The 23,633-nt window shown below is 36.0% G+C and overlaps 1 protein-coding gene across 1 annotated transcript in view; it reads right to left on the reverse strand.

Annotated features, from left to right (window-relative positions):
• Positions 1-23,633, reverse strand: part of Stxbp5l (syntaxin binding protein 5L) — a 278,666-nt gene that overhangs the window by 102,535 nt on the left and 152,498 nt on the right. Inside the window, exons 12-13 of the mRNA XM_055625237.1 lie at positions 20,853-20,925; positions 776-923 (exon numbers count right to left, since the gene is read on the reverse strand). Coding sequence (XP_055481212.1) covers positions 776-923; positions 20,853-20,925 — 221 coding nt within the window. The remainder of the gene's footprint in view (positions 1-775; positions 924-20,852; positions 20,926-23,633) is intronic.

A 23,633-nucleotide genomic window follows, 5' to 3' on the forward strand; every position in this document is an offset into this window, starting at 1 on the left:
ATAAGATAAGTATTTAATTGGTTAAATACATTGTTGTAACATGTGCCAATCAGTATATGATGACATTTAGCTTTGTGATGACATTTAGAATAGCACATAACTAGTGCTTTTTTGAATAGTACATTACAGTTATCCTGGGCCAATAACAGAAACCATATTAGATAGCTTGTGATAATTATAAATACTTGAAACTTAAATATTGTAAAGAAAAATATCGTGTTAGCAACAAGTGTTTTAATAATTTTGTCTTTCATTTAGTACTTCTAATTTTTTTCAAGACAGGGTTTCTTTGTGTAGCCCTGGTTATACTAACACTAGCTTTGTAGACCAAGCTGGTCTCAAACTCAGAGATCTGAATGCCTCTGCCTTCCAAGAGCTGGAGTTAAAGACATGTGCCACCGGCCGCCACCACTTGGCTTAATTTTGTCTTTCTAATAATAAATTATGAAGAATTGATTCTTGAATTTCATACAACCCTATCCATATAAAAAATTAAAGGATACTTATTATGACTCTGATAGTTTATATATGTAATACAAAAATAAGCATGATTGACAAATAGATCTTAGTATGTAATTATACACTTATGGGAAATTTATAATCTTATAGGCTTAGAACTATGCCACAGCTAGAAAATTGAATTTCACTAGTTTAATCTTTGACAATGTCATCTTGCAACTTTCAAAGTTTCTTGTTAGTCACCTTTGTGTAGAAAGTGAGAAAATAAAAGACAAGAAAAAGCATGACCATACATCCAAATACAGGACCAATTTACCTTGTTACTGTATCCTTGTTTTTTGTGCTTGACTCCTATAGAATAGAGTACTAGAATCAAATCTGGAGGGCAATCGGCAAAATATGCTGTGCATGTAACTGGTGACTCATGAATGTCCATTGGGTATGGATTCTCAAAGATTGGAAAACTAATAGATAAAGACAATATATTAGAGTCATTTTGCAAAGATAAAAACATGAAATAATTTTCATAATCAAGTCCTAAAATGTTTATAAACATTATAAACTTCACTCTTTTCAGCACCATAAAGAGTAATTTTATTTTTTAAAATACAGTTTCTTGTAAAATGAGATGTTAATAATAATAGAAATGAATTTTCTTTCCAGGCCTCCAATATCCCATAATGACATACTTTGTTAATATGAATACAATAATTTTATTAAACTAAATATTGTGCAATAAGTGTAATGTCTTAAAATTTATACCAACCAGGTATTTTATTTAAAGATATAATACACCTCTTACTATCTAATATTTTACTAGTACACCTTTATACTATTAAAAGGTATAATATGTTTTTAAATAGTAAAATACTTATATTAAAATTAGTAAAATATTTGTATTTTTATTGTAGTATTATACCTTTACATAGTAAAATAATTGTAAAATTTTCAAAGAAATACATAAGTTTAAAAAAATATTTGTGGTAGAGGCTAAAAGATATATATGAGTCCTGGAAACAGAACTCAAGTTCAGGCATGGTGGCAGGTGTCTTTATTCACTAAGCCACATTACAAGTCCCAAGAGTTTTCTTCCTGGCAGTAGAGGTGCTGCAAATAGTGATATTTCAGATTAGGATAGTAGCATATGCAGAATCAAATGCAGAGGAGCGATTCATATTTAATTAGTGACAAGTATGGTAAACCTTAGGAAATCATAAATTCTTGATTTCGAAGTACAAATTGTTAATTGTATCATCATTTTCCTTTTTATTGAAAATATTTTTTCATGAAATATATTCTAATCATGGTTAAGGTTGAATAGTTGGGGGGGGGACATGAATGAATCACTTCGAAGACCAGACCTACACTTAAATTAGGAACAGCGGTAAGGAACAATGACAAGCATAAACAACACAGTGAAAATATTTGGGACATATTATTTTGGCTTATAGGCAAAGAGTAAACACAATATGTAGAAGAAAAACAGTTTAAAATTCTTAACTTAGACATTTAATTTTCTTGTTGAACCCATGGCCTTTCAGCAAGTGCTCTAACACTAAACCTCATCCCTGCCACAAGTACTTACATGTAGAAGTGTAAAAGGAAAGTGGGGGATGGAATGGGAGGATCAAGTAGGGAGGGAGAGGAGAAATGGGGTTGTATGAGGGAATAAGGGGAGAGACAGATAAAATTAGGAGTATTTGAGGGCTACTATAAAACATAGTATCATAGAAACATATGAAGGTTATCTAAATAAAATCACCAAATAATAAGGGAGGCAAAGTCCCAGATGGCCATCTTTGGTCCAGTACTGGGACTGTGTTATATCCAATTGAAGTGTAGACCAGAGGGTCTCCGTGGGAATCCCCAAATAACTCATGCTGTTGCCAAGACTATAGCTTGCTCTCCAAAATCTGACAGTAAGACCATGTTGTTGAATACACCTACACAACTCATTGAACATGGGGATGTAGAGCTGCTGCCTACCTAGGACCCTCTTCCCTACATTTCAGCATCTTTAGTACAGGAAGATATTCTGCATGCTACCAAGAGCGACCACCAAGCCAGCCACAGATCCTTTATCTACAAAGGAATACTATCTGCAAGATTTGTTAGGCCAATGGTGGCACAAAGCTTGTGGGAGTAACCAAATAACTGATTTGATCTAAGGTCCACTCCATGAGATGGGACCCAACCCAGCATTGCTTCGGTGACCAAAAATCTGAGACTAAATAACCCAGGGACCTAAAGTAAAACCAAATATTACTGGTTTTAAAAATGTAGTGATAAAATGACTCATAAAGAGTCATATTCTGCTATATTCATAGCCTAGTGTCTCGTTTATCTATCCTTAGAGAAGTTTCCTCTTGCAACATATGGGAACAAATATAGAGACCCACAGTTAGACATTAGGCAGAGAGAGACCCAGGAACACCCATCCTAAACGGGATGTCTCCATCAAATCCCTTCCCTCAGAGTTCAGGGAACTCAAGAGGGGTGGCACAAAGAGTGTAAGGGCCAGAGTGAATGGAAAGTTTCAAGGAAACTACAAGGCCCTTTTAATGAACAAGATCAAGGTTTCCATGAACTCACAGAGACTGAAGCAGCATGCAAAGGGCTCACATGGGTCTGCACCAGGTTCTCTGCACATACATTGCAGCTCCCAGTTTAGTGTTTTTATGGAATCTCTGAGTGTAAGATCGAGTGTCTTTCTGATTCTTATGCCTTCTCTTTGTCTGTTTTCTTTTTGTTGGTTTGTCTTGCCCATCTTCAGTGTGATAGCTTTTTTAATCTTATTATATTTTATTTTTATATTTAAAAGTGAATGAATGAATGAATGAATACCCAGGCACTAGTGTAAAGGTTAACAACTGAACTGTTATTTATATTTGCGGGAAGAGGGAAAAATTAGTTTTCTCTAATGGAGTGGCACTGGGTATATCTAGCACTCCAGGAAAGGCTTCATGATTAGGAGTAGTTAACCAACATAGGATGGACTCCGCTTTGTGTGTGTGTTCTTTTGGGGTGGTGTTTTATTTTGTTTTCTTGGTTTGGGGTTGTTGTTGCATTGTGTTTTCCTTGTTTTTTGAAAAAGAACTTAAAGTTGGGTAAGTAGGGAGGCAGAAAGGATCTCGAAGGACTTGGGGAAAGGAAAAATACATACAAAGTGTATTTAAAGTTAAAATTGTTTTAAATAATAAAAGAGCTATAGTTCTCCCTCAAAAAAAAAATAAAAGGAAAACCCAAGAACCAAGAAAGAAAAATTATTCACCATAATATTTGCCTGAGTAAATAAATAAAAGTAAATAGTTGAAGAGTAAATAAAAGTGAAGGTATAGAATGGTGGGGGAGGGGAGAGAGAAGCCTAAAGTTATAACTTATTTAACATTCAGTGGGGTTGAGAGGTAACTATTTGAGGGAAATAGAATATATTTGGTTTTGATATTTAAATTTATCTAATATTTGACAACAGCGGAAATTTACATAAGTTTTAATAGTATTATCGAGGTAAGCAAAAGTCATTCGTTTTGTTTTTGCAAAATGCTTATTTATATACTTAACATGAGGTGATAAGAACTATAAGAACAGGAGTGGGGAAGTAACTCAGTGGGTAAGAGCACTTTTCTCTGAAGCAGGAAGACCTTAGTTCGAATGCCCAGCACCCAGATGATCATGCCTATAAGCCCAGCAACTGGAAGGCAGAGATAGGTGAGTCTCTGGATTTTACCGGCAACCCAGCCTCACAGAGGCAGCTTCCAGTTCAATGAACAGTTTCAGCTACAGGAAATACGCAGAAGAGTGATAAAATGGGATATTCAAGGGCCTCCCCGCCTTTGTGCTCACATATGTGTACATCTGTATACTCAGATGCCTGCACCACATAGAATACACACACACATGCACACACAAATGAATAAAAATATAAAATAGAAAATTGTATTACACATATTTGAACACAATAAAATGTTAGTGTATCTATAAAGTAAAGAAATTTAATATAAGATATCTAGTGGTCATTAGAGGCCATTAGAGAATTAGATAAGGTTTGAGAAAACAACATATATGACATAGTTGAATACCAATGACAAAAAGAGTATATTTTAATGGGCTGATATAATACAAGAGATTATTTCAATCTTCTTGTATCTGTTGAGGCTTGCTTTGTGCCCGACTATACAGTCAATTTGGAGAAGGTTCCATGAGGTGCTGAGAAGATCTCTCATACTCACAGATTGGTAGGATTAACTCTTTATTCAATGACACCTGGGTCAAGGATGAAATAAAGAAAGAAATTAAAGACTTCCTAGAACTTAATGAAAATGAAGGTACAACTTACCCTAACATATGAGACACAATGAAAGCAGTGCTATAAGGAAAGTTCACAGCACAAAGTGCCTTCATAAGGAAATTTGAGGCATCTCATACAAGCAACTTAATGGCACACCTCAAAGCACTAGAAAAATAAAAAGAAGCAGACACACCCAAGAGGAGTAGATAGCTGGAAATAATCAAATTCAGGCCTGAAATCAATACATTAAAACCATTCTTGTATATAAACTAGAATCCCTGCTCAAATGTAGCCCGTGGCAGCTCAGTCTCCAAGTGGGTACCCTAGTAAGGGGAACAGGGACTGTCTCTGACATGAACTCAGTGGCTGGCTCTTTGATCGCCTCTCCCTGAGGGGGGATCAGCCTTACCAGGCCACAGAGGAGGACAATGCAGCCAGTCCTGATGAGACCTGATAGGCTAGGGTCAGATGGAAGGGGAGGAGGACCTTCCCTATCAGTGGACTTGGGGAGGGGTATGGGAGGAGGTAAGGAAGGGAGGCTGGGATTGAAGGAAATGAGGGAGCAGGCTAGAGCTGGGATACAAAGTGAATAAACTGTAATTAATATGAAAAATTAAAAAAAAATGAAGAGAACAATTCAAAAGAATCAAAAAAACCAAGAGCTGATTCTTTGAGAAAATCAACAAGATAGACAAACTCTTAGTCAAACTAACTAAAAGGCAGAGGGACACTGTCCAAATCAACAAAATCAGAAGTGAAAAGGGGGGCATAACAACAGACACTGAGGAAATCCAAGGAATACTTAGGTCCTACCTCAGAAGCCTATATGTAGCAAAATTTGAAAATGTAAATGAAATGGACATCTTTCTTAACAGAGTCCATTTACCAAAGCTAAATCAAGATCAGGTAAATTAAACAGTCCTACATCCCCCAAGGAAACAGAAGCAGTCATCAAAAGTCTATCATCCAATAAAAGCCCAGGTCTAATGGTTTTAGTGCAGAATTCTACCAGACCTTCAAAGAAGAGTGAACACTCTTCAAACTATTCCACAAAATAGAAACAGAAGGAACATTACCAAACTCATTCTATGAGCCCACAGTCACCTTGATACCTAAACTGCATAAAGACCCCACAAAAAACAGAACTTCAGACCTATCTCTCTTATGAACATTAACACAAAAAATACTCATAAAATACTCGAAAACTGATCCAAGATCACATAAAAAATATCATCCACCATGAGCAAGTAGGCTTCATCCCAGGCATGCAAGGATGGTTCAATATACAGAAATCCATCAATATAATCCACCATATAAGCAAACTGAAGGAGGAAAAACCACATGATCATCTCCTTAAATGCTGAAAAAGCATTTGACAAAATCCAACATCCATTCATGTTAAAGTCTTGCAGAGATCAGGGATACAAGGCACATACCTAAACATAGTAAAGACAATATACAGCAAGCCTATAGCCAACATCAAACTAAATGGAGAGAAACTTAAATCAATCCCACTGAAATCAGGGAAAAGGCAAGAATGCCCACTCTCTCTCCATATTTTTTCAACATAGTACTGAAAGTCCTAGCTAGAGCAATATGACAACTAAAGAAGATCAAGGGAATACACATTGGAAAGGAAGAAGTCAAAGTATCACTATTCTCAGATGGTATGATAGTATACTTGAGTGACCCCAAAAATTCTACATAGAACTCCTTCAGCTGATTAACACCTTCAACAAAGTGGCTGGATATAAAATTAACTAAAAAAAAAATCAGTAGCCCTCCTGTATACAAAAAACAAAAGGGCTGAGAAAGAAATTTGGGAAACAACTCCCTGCACAATAGCCACAAATAACATAAAGTACCTTGGTGTGACTCTAATCAAGCATATGAAACACCTGTATGAAAAAAGCTTCAAGTCCCTGAAGAAAGAAATTGAAGAATATATCAGAGGATGGAAAGATCTCCCATGCTCATGGATTGGTAGGATTAACATAGTGAAAATGGCCATCCTGCTAAGAGCAATCTAGAGATTCAATACAATTCCCATCAAAATACCAACACAATTCTGTATAGAACTTGAAAGAAATTCTCAATTTCATAGGGAAAAATAAACATCCCAGAATTACTAAAACAATCCTGTTCAATAACATCTTCTGGAGGTGTCTCCATCCCTAATCTCAAGCTGTACTACAGAGCAACAGTAATAAAAAAACTCCATGGTATTAGCATAGAAACAGAATGGTGGATCAATGGAATTGAATAGAAGACACAGAAATAAACCCATACACCTATGGATACTTGATTTTTGACAAAGATGACAAACCATGCGATGAAAAAAAAGATAGCATCTTCAACAAATGTTGCTGGTCTAACTGGATGTCCACATGTAGAAAAAATACAAATAGATCTATACTTATCACTATGCACAAAACTGAAGTCCCAGTGGGTCAAAGACCTCAATATAAAACCAGACACACTAAGTCTGTTAGAAGAAAAAGTGGGGAACTCATTGGCACAGGGACAACTGCCTGAACAGAAGACCAACAGCACAGGCTCTAAGATAAATAATCAATAAATGGGACCTCATGAAACTGAAAAGCTTCTGGAAAGCCAAGGACACTGTCATCAGAACAGAACATCAGCCTACAGATTGTGAAAGTATCTTCACCAAACCTGTATCTGACAGAGGGCTAATATCCAGAATATACAAAGAACTTAAGAAGTTAAACATCAACATAGTTCTTGTAGTTCTAGCTAGAGCAATAAGACAGCTAAGGGAGATCAAAGGGATACAAATCAGAAAGGAAAAAGTCAAAGTATCACTATTCTCAGATGGTATGATAGTATACATGAGTGACCCCAAAAATTCTACAGAGAACTCCTTCAGGTGATAAACACCTTCATCAAAGTGGCTGGATATAAAATTAACTAAAAAAAAAAATCTGAAGCCCTCCTGTATACAAAAGACAAATGAGCTTGAGAAAGAAATTAGGAGGGAAACAATACTCTTCACAAAGCCACAAATAACAAAGTACCTTGGTGTAACTCTAACCAAGCAAGTGAAAGACCTATATGAAAAAAAAAATTCAAGTCTCTGAAGAAAGAAATTGAAGAAGATATCAGAAGATGGAAAGCTATCCCATGCTCATGGATCTGTAGGATTAGCATAGTTTTTTTTTTTTTTTAAAGAAAATCTGTGACATTATTTCTCTGGTTATTTAAAATTTATTCATTTTTTCAAAATTTTTAGAGATAATAACAAAAGTGAGAATTGTACATAAGCTTGTATTTTACTGCTTTTGCATTCTTTTTAATAGAATTTCCATTTTGTATTATGAATTGTCCTGGAATTTCATAAAGCGGTGAAACAAAACACCAACAATTGTTTTTTTTCCTTTGAAATAAACCTCTAGATTTTTGAAAATAAAATAAAATAACAGACTTTATTCTTAAGAGACAAAGAACAAAAAACTATCAGAAACTCATGAAGGACAGCTGAGACATAAAGAAAAGAAGATTCATAAAGAGAAAAAAAAAAAAAGCTGAGGTGAAATCTATAAAACTTGTGCAGCAGATAAAGGTGGGCATGAACTAGTACCTGCTGCCTATTGGGGCCCAAGTCATTAGTACTCATCAAGGAGTGCTATCCTCTCTTGAGGACAGGTGCTGGAGTAATACCAAATAGAGAAAGAATGAGCAGGCTAAAAACACATGACCAGGAAATAGGGATAAGATGGACAGAAAGATGCCCAAAGCAAGTCATGGAGATTACAACGGAAGTACAAAACAGTGGCCTGAATATGAGATCCTTCACAAGTTCTTTAGAGTAACTAGCTTAAAGGAATTATGGAAGGTACTAAGTCCATTACAGCCTAGGTGAGCAATAATGTGGAAACAAAAGCCGTATACTCAACATAGCACACACTCTCAGGCAAGGAATGTGGTGCATTAGTAAAACCAAGAGGGATATGGGTGAGAAGAAAACAGTTAAGTTAAATACAAGTGAGTCCATGCCATCCATAGCCTCAGAGCCTGATCCACTGCATACTCTATGCACAAAATATGATCCTTAGCATACCAAAAACAATGTTGTAGGGGACAGGCATAGGGTCTCAGACACCCTAGAAAAGTCAAGTAACACAGCATGAAGGGCATACCAGTGTGACATTTTAATTTAGGGCTGGAAGACCCCCCTTCACTCAGAGTCAGTTATAGAAGACACCAAAGGGGTGGAGGGAAAGAACACTCATGACAAATAGGAAGGGACACTGATCTTTATAATATTTTCTGTTTAATTTTAATACTTATTTCAGTTAATTTTAAGTTACACTTTTATTTCAGTTGTTGGTGGTTTTAACATGTATCTTTTATGAATAGGTTCCTATTACTGTCCATTCCTTTTATGAGCCCATTCTACAACATTTTCTCTATTATTTATTATGCTTTCTCTATTATTTATACTTTCTATTTGTACTTTATTTCCCTCAATCTCCATGCCTCAATTTCTTTCTCCTTGTACTTCATTATTTTTAATACTCTTAGCTCTATAAAACTATAAGCTGCTTTTTCCTAAATGGTTTCTTTGTGCCTCTGTTTCTGAACCTTACTGAAGACATAAGTCAAGTAATGAAGTGTCTGCTCCTATACGTTAGCATTAAGATTGTAGTCAAATATCAATTTTCTGCAGTCAAAAATTCAATTTTCATGTAGTCATGGGAAACATAAACTAATAAAACAAAGCCAACAAACTAACAAAAAGAGCAGAACAAATGCTGCATATAGACTTAGAAATGTCTCTATGTAACGAAAATGGTGAATGCAGAGATTCATAGTGCTGAGAAGAGATTGTTGAGTACCGAGTCATTATAGATATAATAGTCATAATGTATACAAATGAGACATTTATTCCACCCTCCTCCAAAGCTCAGGAAACATAACAGAAGAGGAAGCAGGAACAATATAGGGAACAGAAGATAAAGAGAAGGGCTGTGAAATGTTGTCATCTGGGTATGCTTTTGCAATCCTTAACACATAGCAGCTGTGCTCACCTGATCTAAGCCTGCAACATTCAGTGCATTGGGCCTGTCAATCTTCAGTCATTGTTGGGTCACAGGCTCATGGAACCTGCCTGTTCTATGGGAATTATTGGTTGATGATAGACTCTGGGGAAGAAGGGCCACTGTCTTCAGTGACGTAGCCATCAGCAAGTCTACCAGTGGAAAGCTTTATTTCTATGTTCATGCATGTGGCCCTGGTTAGACTCAGTTGGCATCAGAAAACACATGCACTATGAAAACAGAGAGAAGGAATTCTTTAGTTGGCAAGGTTTAAACAGGGAAGGCAGTGAAGAATGGAGGCCCACATGGGGTACAGGAGGAAAGTTAACCAAAGCCAGGGTAGTATGAAAAAAAATACATGGAGACTACTGCTTTATAAACTAATTAAAATATAATTTAAAAAGACTTTAAATGGAGGCACTACCATCTGTGGGTAAATGGTGCTGATCCCAGAAGGCATTGGTTATAAAATAAAAATCCCCTGGTGTGAGCCTCTTCCTTTAGAGTTATTGGCCAGGAAGTTCCTAGAAGTCTCCCCCAAATTATACAGATGATGAGTATTTTTCTTTGGATATACACTGGAACTGGATGGTGAGACCCTGTTGCTGAAGATACCACATGCTTTGGTTTCACAATACAGAGGAATCGTGCTATAACTGTGCTGGAAGCTTCCTTGTTGCTGACTAGCCTTTAAAGTTCTGGAAATTGCCATGCCAGCAGCTGGGGAAGCGAAGTAGCAATAATCTAAAGTCAGATTTGGACTTTAAATCTACATATGCTACAATATCAACATATCAGGTATTATTTACTTGTAAAATAATGGCACTACTGCTATGGAAGTAAGCAATGACATCCGATTAAGTCCAACAGGAGGGAGTTCGTGATCCGTCAAATCCACAGCTAGGAGTCATAGGCTTTGTGGTTGAATCTATTATTGCTGTTTTAGTAAATGGACACGTCAAAAATATTTAAAGTATTTCTTTATACCAATAGACTGTGGTTGTCCCCAGCCCTGATTAGAGAAGCTTCTCTTTGCACTGAATGGTGATTAATTCAGATACTCATGGCTAGGCCAGGTGCTAATAATAAACTGGTAATAATAATAAGTTGAGTGTTCTGCATTAAACCCCCTCTAAGGCTCAAAGAGTATGGCAGAAAAGTGAGTAGAAATAAAGAAAAGAATAGATGGGGAGTGAGGGGTGTGAAACATTGCCTTATGAGCATAACATGGTTGTGGTGCTCACAAACCCACAATATCAAGGGGTTGCATGCATAGGGCATGTAAAAGTAAATGTTCAGTCATAAAAGTGAAGGCATTCACGGGGCCCCATCCCACCCAGGGGGAACTAATGACAATTGAGGAGTGATAATGAAGAAGAGAAAGTATCTGGCTCCAGCCACTGATGGGTTACTCAAGTTCCTGTAAACAGATTCACAACCCAGTGTATGTGCGTGGCCCTGGTTAACTCGGGGAATCACAAAGCAAATAAAACAACAACATGAAAGTGGGGTTTAGACCTGGTGGGAGGAAGAGAAGAGAGATTGATGGGGTAAAAGGATGAAAAGGCAAGGTGAAGGATGAGTATGAACAAATTACATTATCTAAAAACTAAATTTAAAGACTGAATTATTGAAGAGAAAGAAAAAAATTGTTCCTGATGATAGAGGACAATCTCATGAGAACAACACATTGACTTTCCTGAAAATATTAAAGTATAAGTATATCACTTTCCTCTTCTGTTTCCTTCTTTCAATTCCTCTTATGCCCCTCTCTCTTGCTTCCCCTCAGATTCTTGGCTGTTTTACTCTTAATTATTATTGTTGTTATATATGCATAAATATATAAAAAACAACCTGCTGAGTTCATCTACTGTTACTTTTACATACATGACTTCAGGGTACATGACCACTCAATATTGGGTAAGCAATTAAAGGGCTCATTTCTGGGGAAGACTGATTTCCTCCTTCCCTTAAAAGTTCTTAGTTGTCTATAGTTCTTGGTTCAAAATATTTATATATGTCCTTTTAAAATACATATAAAGAAAAAAATAAACATATCTATATTTCCAAGATCTTTGAAATATATTCAAGAGACCAAAACAAAGAATTCATCTGGCTGAAAAAGATGAGATAAAATCTAAATGTATAAATAATCAATTCAATAAAATGAGAGCAGAAAATTCCTCAAATGTAGACAAAGAAATTGTATCCAAACACAAGAGTAATTTAGAACTTAAAACAGACTTGACCAGAGAAGAGCATCTCCAAGACATGGTAGTTAAGAAGTCAATAATACAAAGCATAGAAACCATATAAAAAGCATAAAGGAAAAACTACCAACTCACCTATGAAGGCAAACACATCAGAATACCATCAGATATCTCATCAGCAATCCTAAAATTCAGGAAAGCATAGAATGATATATTTCAAGCCCTGAAAGTAAATAACTAAAACACAGGATTGCTATATATATCACAAAACTACCTTTTAAAACTACAAAGCAAAATGAGGATATTTAAAGACAAGCACAAGCCATAGAAATTTATTTCTCTCAATAAACATTCAAATATAAATGACTTCAAATCATCATCATCATCATCATCATCATCATCGTGAGAGTAGCTGACAGGATTAAAAGCCAAGATTTCTTCCATTATCTATTGTCTCCTAGAAACACATCTCATTGGCAAAGGCAACCACAGACCTACAGTTAAACAATGGCAATCAATCTATCAAGTAAAAAGCTTTAAACCATCCGGTGTATCTATTCTATTAGCTGATAGAGGAGCCCCCTGGCCAACATTCATCAAAGAGGTAAAGAAGGTCACTACACAGCAACAAAATGAATGATTCATTAAAACAAAATAAAAAATGATAAATGTGTCTGCACAAGATGTTGAGGTTCACATTTCATAAAAATCTAAAGGAAATTAAAGGTCTGATAGGTCCAGATACAAGAGGGTGGGTGACTTCAACACCCATCTTTACATAGGTTATCCTAACAAAACATCAACAAAGAAACATCAGAGGCAAGCCACACCATAGGTCAAAATGCATCATATTATAGACCACAAAACAAGTTTTCAAAATACAAATTATCTGATACAAAAAAATTCACACTCACGGTATATACTCACTCATATAAACATACAATATAGAATAAACCCACTAAAAGCTGTACATCTAAACAAACTAAGCAAAAGAGAGGACCCTAACTAAAATGTTCAATCCCCATCCTGAAAGGCAAAGAGGATGGACATCAGAAGAAAACGAAAATAGGAAACAACCTCGGAACCCGCTACAGAGGGCCTCTGAAAGCCAGAAGAAAACAGGAAACAACCTTGAAACCTGCCACAGAGGGCCTCTGAAAGCTTCTGCAGTATAGACTGTCAAAGCAGATGCTGAGCCTGATGGCCAACTGATGGGCAGAGTGAATGGAATTTTATGTAAGAAGTGGGAAATAGTAAGAGCTGGAGGGAACGGGAACTCCACAAGCAGAGCAACAGAACAAGATAATTTGAACACAGGGAACTTCCCAGAGACTCATACTCCAACCAAGGACTATTTGTGGAGATGACCTGGAACCCCTGCACAGGTGTAGCCCATGGCAGTTCAGTGTCCAAGTGGGTTCCATAGTAATGGGAAGAGGGACTGCCTCTGACATAATCTGATTGGCCTGCTCGTTGATCACTTCCCCCTGAGGGGGGAGCAGCCTTACCAGGCCACAGTAGAGGACAATGCAGCCACTTTTGATGAGAACTGATAGACTAAGATCAGAAAGAAGGAGAGGCGGACCTCCCCTATCAGTGGACTTGGGGAGTGGCATGCATGCAGAAAGGGGAGGGAGGGTGGGATCGGCAGGGGAGGAGGGAGGGGCTCATGGGGGGATACAAAATGAATAAAGTGTAATTAATAAAAAAAAATAAAAGATTAAAAAAAAGAAAAGAAAAAAAATTCCATGTATCTTATCAGATCTTGATGGAATAAACTGTAAACCAATTGCAAGTGAAACAAAAATGTTCACAAATACTTAGAAATTAAGGAATGCATTCTTCAATGACCATTGAAGAAGTTAGGAAGAAAATGGCTAAATTCCTACAATCAAATGAAAATGATAGCACAACACATCTGAATCTTTGGGCCAAAGCGAAACTGTTCCAAGAGAAAAGTGTATGGTTATAACTGTTTACATTAAAAAATTAGAGTGATATCAAATAATCAATCTAATCAGACACTTCAAAGACTCAGGAATTCAAAATCAAGCCAAAGCCAAACAAAGTGGCAAGAAATAGTAACAATTAGGGTAGAAATTAATGAAATAAAAACTAAAATAAATAACAATATATAGAATTAATCAAACAAAAACATTGGTCCATTGAAAAATAGAGTGACAAATGTTATCCTAACCACCTCCCCCCAAAAAAATGAAAAGGAAAAAGAAGATGCACACTAACAAAGAGATAAAAAAAAAGTTTGTTCATAACATACCTCAATTCAGAGATTATTAGGGAATACTTTGAAAACATGTTTGAAAAGGAAGATCTGGAAGAAATGTATAAATTTCTAGACATACATATGACATTCCAAAATTAATTCAAAAAGGTATAGATAAGTTAATAAGACCCACATGAGGTTAAAGCAATAATAGTCTTCCCACAAAGAAGCACCAGAATGGACACATTTGCTTTCATATTACTCCAAACCCTTCAGAGAGTGCTACAAGAAATACTTCTCAAACTCTTCCACAAATATAAAAGGAAAGGAACATTACCAAACTCATTGTAGAAAGGCAGCATTACCTGGATGCCAGAACTAGATAAGGACACAGCAAGAAAGAAAGTACCCTAATTGGAGATGACAGGGTCTATACACAAGACTCCCTACAGGTTTCACTAAAGACTCTTTAAATGACTCAGCTGATTTGAAAACCAGATAAAGGCACAAAAATATAGATCAATTTTTATAACAAACATAGATAAAATTTTTTCAATAGAACTGCATGGTACTGGCATGGAAACAGAATGGTGGATCAATGGAATCCAATAGAAGACCCGAAAATAAACCCACACATATATAAATACTTGATTTTTTACAAAGATGCCAAAACCATACAGTAGGAAAAAGACAGCATCTTCAACAAATGGTGCTGATCTAACTGGATGACTACATGTAGAAAAATACAAATAGATCCATATTTGTCACCCTGCACAAAACCAAAGTCCAAGTGGCTCAAAGACCTCAACATAAAACCAGATACACTAAATCGGTTAGAAGAAAAAGTGGGAAAAAGCCTTGAACTCATTGGCACAGGAGACAACTTCCTGAACATATAATACCAACAGCACAGGCTCTAAGATAAGTAATCAATAAATGGGACCTCATGAAAATGAAAGTTTCTGTAAAGCAAAAGACACTGTCATCAGAACAAAATGATAGCTTACAGACTGGGAAAGGATCTTCACCAACCCTGTATCTGACAGAGGGCTAATATCCAGAATAGATAAAGAACTCAAGAAGTTAAACAGCAACAAATCAAGTAATTCAATTAAAAAATGGGGTACAGAGCTAAACTGAGAATTCTCCACAGAGGAACATCGAATGGCAGAGAAACACTTAAAGAGATGCTCAACATCCTTATTCATCAGGGAAATGCAAATCAAAATGACCCTAAGATTTTACCTTACATCCATCAGAATGGATAAGATCAAAAACTCAAGTGACAATACATGCTGGAGAGGATATAAAGAAAGAGGAACCCTGCTCCATTGCTGGTAGGAATGTAATCTTGTACAACCACTTTGGAAATCAATCTGGCACTTTCTCAGATAATTAGGAATAGTGCTATCTCAAGATCCAGCTATACTACTACTAGGCATATATCCAAAAGATGCTCAAGTACACAACAAGGAGATTTGCTCAACCATGTTCATAGCTGTTTTATTCATAATAGCCAGAATCTAGCAAAAACCCAGATGTCCCTCAATGGAGGAATGGATATAGAAATTGTAGTATGTCTACACAATGGAATACTACTCAGCAATTAAAAACAAGGAAATCATGAAATTTGCAGGCAAATGGTATGAACTAGAAAAGATCATCCTGAATGAGGTATCCCAGAAGCAGAAAGACACACGTGGTATATACTCACTTATAAGTGGATATTAGACATATAATATAGAATAATCATACTGAAATCTGTACACCTAAAGAAGCTAAGCAAGAAGGAGGACCCTGGGTAAGATGATCAATCCTCATTCAGAAAAGCAAATGGAATGGACATTGAAAGAGGGAGAAAACAGGGAATAAGACAGGAACCTACCACAAGGGGCCTCTGAAAGACTATACCCAGCAAGGTATCAAAGCAGATGCTGAGACTTATAGTCAAACTTTGGGCAGAGTGTAAGGAATCTTATGAAAGAAGGGGGAAGGGAAAGACCTGGAAGGGACAGGAGCCCCACAAGGAGAGCAATAGAACCAAAATATCTGGACCAGGGGTCTTTTCAGAGACTGATACCCCAACCATGCATGGAGATAAGCTAGAACCCCTGCACCGATGTAGCCCATGGCAGCTCAGTCTCTCAGTAGTAAGGGGAACAGGGTCTGTCTCTAGGCAACAGTAGTTTCTCAATCTCAGCCTTCAGTAAGAGACAAATCCCAGCCTCATCTGGCTCCATAACCTATCTGGGACTATCTCCAGGCCCTTGGCCCATATAGCTAGGCCCAGCAAGAAAACTAGTCTCCTATGCCTTGCCCCTTTGGAGTCCTCTCATAATGCCCAGCCTATTACTACACCTCCCCACTCCCTGCCAGCTTCTGTGCTACTCAATATGACTCATGTCCCCTTAGCTCTGCCCCTTCAGAATTATCCCAATCTGTTCTGCCTATCACCTGACTGTGGATTCCAACCTAGTGGGCTTAAACCTCCTATCAAAAGACATAACAATAATCTAATTTCAGATGCCTAGATTCCACTACAAAGTCAAAAGCAATATGAAAACCAAGGACAGTATGTCTTTTCCAAATACTGTCAGTCTTGTAGTAATTGTTTGCAGTAAGAACTACTTATACAAAACTGAAGACACAGACTTGAACAATTTTTAATGTGTTTTAAAAATTAAGGAATTTTAAGAGGACATAGATAAACATAGGAATAAATTTATAAAGTACAGGAATAAGCTTTTTATTGAAGACCAAGAAAACACAAACAAATGAGAAAAGAAATTATTATAATTCAGGATATTAACACTGAATTCAATAAAGCGATATAAATACCGAAGAAAACCAAAATTGAAATTGATCTGGAAATAAATTTTTCAATGAGTCTAATAAAACCCAGTGAACAGCTTCACTAACACAACAGATTACAAAGACGACATGATTCTTATCAAAGCTTGAGGTCAAGATAGAAAAATTGGATCATTCAATCAAGCAAAATGATAAGTCTTTAAAAACTCATGAGCAGAATATGAAGGAACTCACATGAACAGAATATAAAGAAACTCACAGACTATGAGAGTTATATACTAAGATGAGATAAATAATTTAACATACTTATAACAAGAAAGATTGAAGCAGTAATGAAAAATAAATCTCCTGGCTGAAAAAGTCCAGACAGAATCACAATAGATTATGAGATATTTAAAGAATAACTACAACAACCAATTCTACTCATATTATGCCATGTAATATAAATATATGGAAGACTTCCAAACTCCTCATATGAAGCCAGAATTACTCTATATTACAACCAGTAAAGACACACAAAAAGGATGTAGATGCAAAGATTCTTGACAAAATACTGAAAACTAACTACAAGTGCACATGGAAAAGATCATTCACCATAATCAATTTGGCTCTATCTCAGAGATGAGGGGCTGAGTCAACATTAGAACCAAAACTCACAGTCATCATAAAAAGGCCTTTGACTAAATTCAAACTCCCTTCACAAGTTCCAGAGAGCATAAGGTTAGTAGGAATAAACCTTTATATAATAAAAACTACATATGACAAATCCATAGCTAACATCATCTTAAATGGAGAAAATGTAATATCATTAAAAGCAAGAAGACGACTAGGTTGTTCACTATCTCCAATAAAGTGCTCAAAGTCTTGGCTAGACCATTCTGACAAGAGAAGACATACAATCAGGAAGAGAATTCAAAGTATTCTTGTTTTCAGATAATATGATACTACACATAAGAGACCCTAAAAAGCTCACCAAGAAAACTCCTAGAACTGATTTTTACTTTCCATAAAGTATCAGGATACAAAATAAACAAACATCAATAGTTTTTTTTTTCTATATAACAATGTGAAACACACTGAGGAAGAAACCACAGAAACAATTCTATTTGCAAGAGGCTTAAAAATCCCTCAGAATAAACCTATCAAGAATGTGAAGGAGTTCTACAATGGAAACACGAGAACTTTAAAACTTAGGAAGACATTAGAAAATGGAAAGCTTTCCCATGCTCATCGGTTGTTACAATACTGTGAAAATAATAATCCTATCAAAAGTGATCTATAGATTCATTCAATTCCAATCAAAATCCCTGTGCCATTATTCACTGAAATAGAAAATAAAATAAAAATCATATGGAAATATAAAAGACCCTGGATGGCCAAGGCAATCCTGAGCAAAAAGAATAGAGACATTATTATACCTGACTTCAAGTTCTACAATAGAATTCTAGTACTAAGGGATGTTGTAGTGGCACATGCATTCACACACAAACCCAGATATGTTAATCAATGAGAGAGCATAAACGTTCCAGATAGAAGTCCATGCAACTACATACGTCTGATTTTTGACAAAACTGCATCCTGGAGGAAAGACACTTTCAACAAATGGTGTTGGGAAAACTAGATGTCTTCATGTAGAAGAATGAAACTAGACCCTCATCTCTCACTGTTTAAAAAAATAAACTCCAAACGAATCAAAGACCTCATTGTAGTATATGAAATTCTATAACTGCTTGAAGGGAAGGATGTCCACAACTAATGACTGGATTATGAAAATGTGCTTCACTGGGATTTTACTCAGCTGGAAACAACAATGACTTTATGAAATTTGCAGGTAAATGGGTGGCCCTAAAAAATTTCATGCTGACTAAGGTTAGCCAGGAACAGAAAAGCAACCACACTATCCATCATATGTACACCACACATTTTCCATCATATATAGATCCTAGCTTCACACCTCTAATTTTGTATGTTAATTTAGAGTACTAGCAGAAGCCAGGAACATGAAGGGGGCAAATAGGAGTAAGAAATGGTCACGGAAATTAGAAATAATCAAAGTGGAAGTGAGGCAAAGCCTGCTCCTCCCAGATAGCTTAAGTCCTGAACTTACAGAAGCTTCAATGTGGGTTACTGGGGTAAAAATGGTATTAATGGTCTTACCCAGCTGTGAATTTTACAACCTCAAAGACCATTGTGGAAGGAAAGAGGATCACATTTGTGCAATAGTGGCCCTATGTTATTGGGGTAAACAACTTCTGATCAAATGTGAGACCTACTCCACAGGATAAAATCCATGTCTATTTCTGTAAATCTGATTGCATAGACATTGCTATGGAGATCACAGTTTCTAGTAGGGAATAGAATACTGAAGTTTAGCAACTGACATATATCAAACTACGCTTAAAAGTATTTGTTTATGCCCACAGAGGTACAATACTCTCAGCCTTAATCTCCTTCCAGTGAACTGTAATTAAAACAGAGACGCATAGCCGCACAAGGTACTGAGAACATGTGATGGGTGAATGTTAAGCCCTAAATAAGATATTTATGCCATCCAGTCTATAGCTCATGGAACATTGGGGATAAAATTGAAATGGAAAAGCATATAAGAGCTGATATAGGGAGAAGGCTATAGTGTCACCTCCAAGTAAAACACAGCTATTGCAACCACAGACTGAAAGCTACTCAGGATAACTTCACTGAGTATGCACAAGAATGGAACTGTGAACAGTCTAGTATGGCTAGAGGAGGGTCCTAGGAGGCTCTGTTCTTCCCAACTGGACTATTTGCTACTGATTGATTTAGGGAAAGGGGGAAACCATTGTTTTTATGTGCCCATTGACAATTCCACCAGGTTCCAATGGATAGTTCTAATTCAGTAGTCACACAGATGAACAAATATCTATACAAATTAGAATTTTGTTGTCTCAAACGAAAATGAAATCATGACATTTGCAAGAAAATGAAAGGCTCTGGCAATCATTATATTAAACATAGTAAGCCAAACTTAAAAAGACAAAATTTTCTTTAAAAAGACTGCATATTTTCCCTTATATATCAAGTCTAGAGTTAAATAAGTATATGCATGTCTGATGAAACTAGAAACGGATCATAAAAGGGGAGGAAGGTATCATATGGAGAGAGAGAAGCAAGGAACAGAGAAAGAGAATCACATGACATGAAAATATTAAAGGTGCTGCTGTTATGGCGGTATATTCTACTCCTTTATATTGACTGTAAAAGTAGACTTGAAATTGATGGACCTTGTCCTCCAGCTATGTCTCAGGAATGAAACATATTCCCTTCATTTTTTATTATACATTTCCCTCATTTTAAAAACAGGACTGAAAGATACATTCCATTTTCTGTCCCTAAAAATCCCAGGCTTCAGGACTGTTTGCTATGGTTGTCTCAAAATAGTTTCACCATGTGTGATTTTCTTTTATCAGTTTTCCTTCAGTCAATAGACTAACAGATGGCCAGCTGTTACTCTGTACATATTTTTGTAACAATTGCTTTTGCTTAAGGCAAAGGCAAAAATTGTGATTCCTTGTGTTCTGGGGGTCCAAACATCCATGCTGCTTTTAAGATGACTGGCAATTTTCTTGTTACCCAAACTCTCATGGCTCGCTTTTCATCATTTAACTGAATTGCATTTCTGTAACTTTAGCGAAAAACAGTTTTCACAAAAGGGAAAGTTATTATCTAGAGAATTCCAGTGACAATTATCTAAAATGAGCTCCTGCATTTTTATTGTAGTGAACAGAACTTAAAAGTAGTTGGTGCCACTCTGAAAAACTTACTTGGTCTGTGTCAGATCAACTACGATGAGATCTTTCTCTAGAAGCACAGCAACAGCATAGGGTTCTTGAAATTCTACAACAAAAAGAAGAAAAATGAAAAGTTTCCATAACGCATTTTTCATTTAAAACAGCAACACTGTATTTCTTTTATCTCATAGAGAGATATTATTTAAATAATGAGAAAACCAAATTATGAGCTAAAGTGACAAAGAACACTTTAATAAAACATGTTGTATTTGATAAATGTAATGTTAGTATCTCTAAGAGAACTAGGAAAAATGACCACATGTATAGGACACAGCCAAATATGTTTCAAAAATCATGGAGCAATGGTAATCCTGGGCTGTTAGAAGAGAGCGAGGGTGTCACCTCAACCTTACGATCACTATGGTACTCATGACCTCAGTTTTAGATATCACCATGCCTACGAGGAGACACACTGAGACTGTACTAGCCCGCTTCTCTGGGGTATGATACATGATTTCCTCACTTGACAGTAAACCTCTCATAGCTAGTTCCTCAAATCAATATGGTTTAGTGTATTCTTGGAGATTACTTCCCGTGATACAAGCCTTCAAAAAGTAAGCAGTGTGAGGTAACCTAAGATTTTCAAGTTTCCAAAATCCAACAGGCTTTCTATTGTTTCTTTCCCTTCTGTTTCTCCTCCATTATATTTCACAAACTGTCTCAAAAACCACAGGCTATAGGGGAAATAAATCTGACAAAAAATCTTTCTTGTGGAGTTTCAGTTCTAGGGTTATTTACAAGCTGTGAACAAGTGAAGAAATAAGGATTCAGGAGTGACTATGAGCTATGAGAAAATAAGGGCAATAGTATATAATGAAACTTGTGTTTGGACTGGGAGTAGTGATTTAGTTAGGAGCCAAAGAATGCATTGTTTTCCATTTATAATAAACAACTAATGGCAAAAGCCACAGTGAAAGAGGCGTTCTCAGCTTAAGAAAACTGTGCATGAAAAAAAACATTTTATATGCATGGTCTTTGATTCTCAGTAGCTGCAGAGTGTTATTTTTTTCCATAGTATTAAGAAAGCAAGTCCAATGAGGCATAGAAATATTAGCCAATGGTTATGCTGAAATTTCAACCTAGGACTTTAAACTCTAACAGCTATCTCATTTTCTTTATACCAGCAGTTCCTACTGGCTAGTTTGGAAAGTATTATCCTAAAAGTGTAAGTCACTCAGCACTCATCAGAACTACAGTTTGATGGCCACACTGTTCTCATGCTGAGACTTTCCCGTTCCTTATCCCTAGAGCTATTTCAAGTTTCTCAGCATTGCTTTAATACAATTTGGGTTTGGGTTTGGGTTTGAAGAACAGTAGGGTTCCGTGTAACTGCTTATTTTCTCTTTGTCAGATCTCCTTAGAAACATCATTGACCAAGTTTATATGAAGTGTTAGAAGATAAAATAGCTAAGTCACTATCATGTGTGAACTAAAGTCATAGATAAATTTTAGATGGTTAAATCTGTCAAAAGTCATTGTTGTTCCTGAACAAATAAAAACTGGCAGCACAAATTTCACCCTTGTAGAAATACTTTGTGTATTTTAACAGCTACTCAAGAACTGTTTAGGAATCAATGTTCAGTTCAATCCTTTGCCTAACATTTACTAAAAGTTTTTTCTTTTTTTTTTTTTTAGTTACATTCCTTGACTTGAAGTTCCTTTTCCACTAAAATGGCCCAATTGTAACTACCTTAAACTGTTGCAGAAGTTATATAAAAAACAAATGATGAAATTTATAGTTAATAGATAGCAGCTATATTATCTTTTTAGGTTGGTGTGTCTCACCTTTTAACCTTTGTTCCTACCACAAAAGGGTATAAATTCTAATATAATTATTATTCTGAAAAGAAATGATCATTTGAGATGTTTAAAGATATCTGGCCAACTAAATATAGATGTGAACTGGCAAGTTCTGATTATAGTCATTACTCTAGGTGATGATCCAATTTACAGTGTTAAAGCATTTGAGTTTTATGAGAATGAGTTAAATCATCAGATGTCATAAAGGTATCATAAGTATTAAAATTATTAATAACTTCATTTAGCCTGGGAATGACATTTATCATTATGTAGCTTTAGAGAAGATTGAAATTCCCTATTATCTAATACAGAATAATTAAAATATATTAACAAGATGATATCAGACAGTGAATATTCTGTCGTATGTAGAAAAAAACAAGATAATGTATACTTAAGTAAAAATGCATCTGAAGAGAATAATTAAAAGGTGAGTAGTGCTGCATGACTCGGGAGGGCAAGAGAAACTGCATTACATAATGCCATCGACTGTGGGCTGCTTTCCTGGTGCTTTGGTATTTCAATGTTTGAATAGTTAAAACACATTTTAATAGTTCATATGTTTATATTCTCATGAGTATATTTAAAACCACTTCTCCTCAAATCTGACAAATGAAAAGTTCAATCCTCCTGAATCAGTTTTCTGAAAAACGGACTTATTAATCCATTTGTGGAGAATGTACATGGCTTAGCAGATTTATACCTTATTAAAATTATTATAAATCATCCTTGCATTGGTCCTGATGTTCAGAAGACTTTATGCACAAGACATATACTGTTTAATCTTCACAAAAATAGACTCTCAACTTCTATTTCAGGCATATCTCAATGCTCTTGATAGGAGTTTTCCTAACTTTAACTTTTCGTTCTGTATTTTTACTTTTTTTTCTGTTTCTTCCACATCCTTTCCTAGGTGGCTCCAACCTTTGTTCTTTTGTTATCCATATTCATAACTCC

The sequence above is a fragment of the Psammomys obesus genome, unplaced genomic scaffold (genome assembly GCF_907164565.1).
Source record: "Psammomys obesus unplaced genomic scaffold, mPsaObe1.curated_primary_1811, whole genome shotgun sequence".
NCBI classification, from domain to species: Eukaryota; Metazoa; Chordata; class Mammalia; order Rodentia; family Muridae; genus Psammomys; species Psammomys obesus.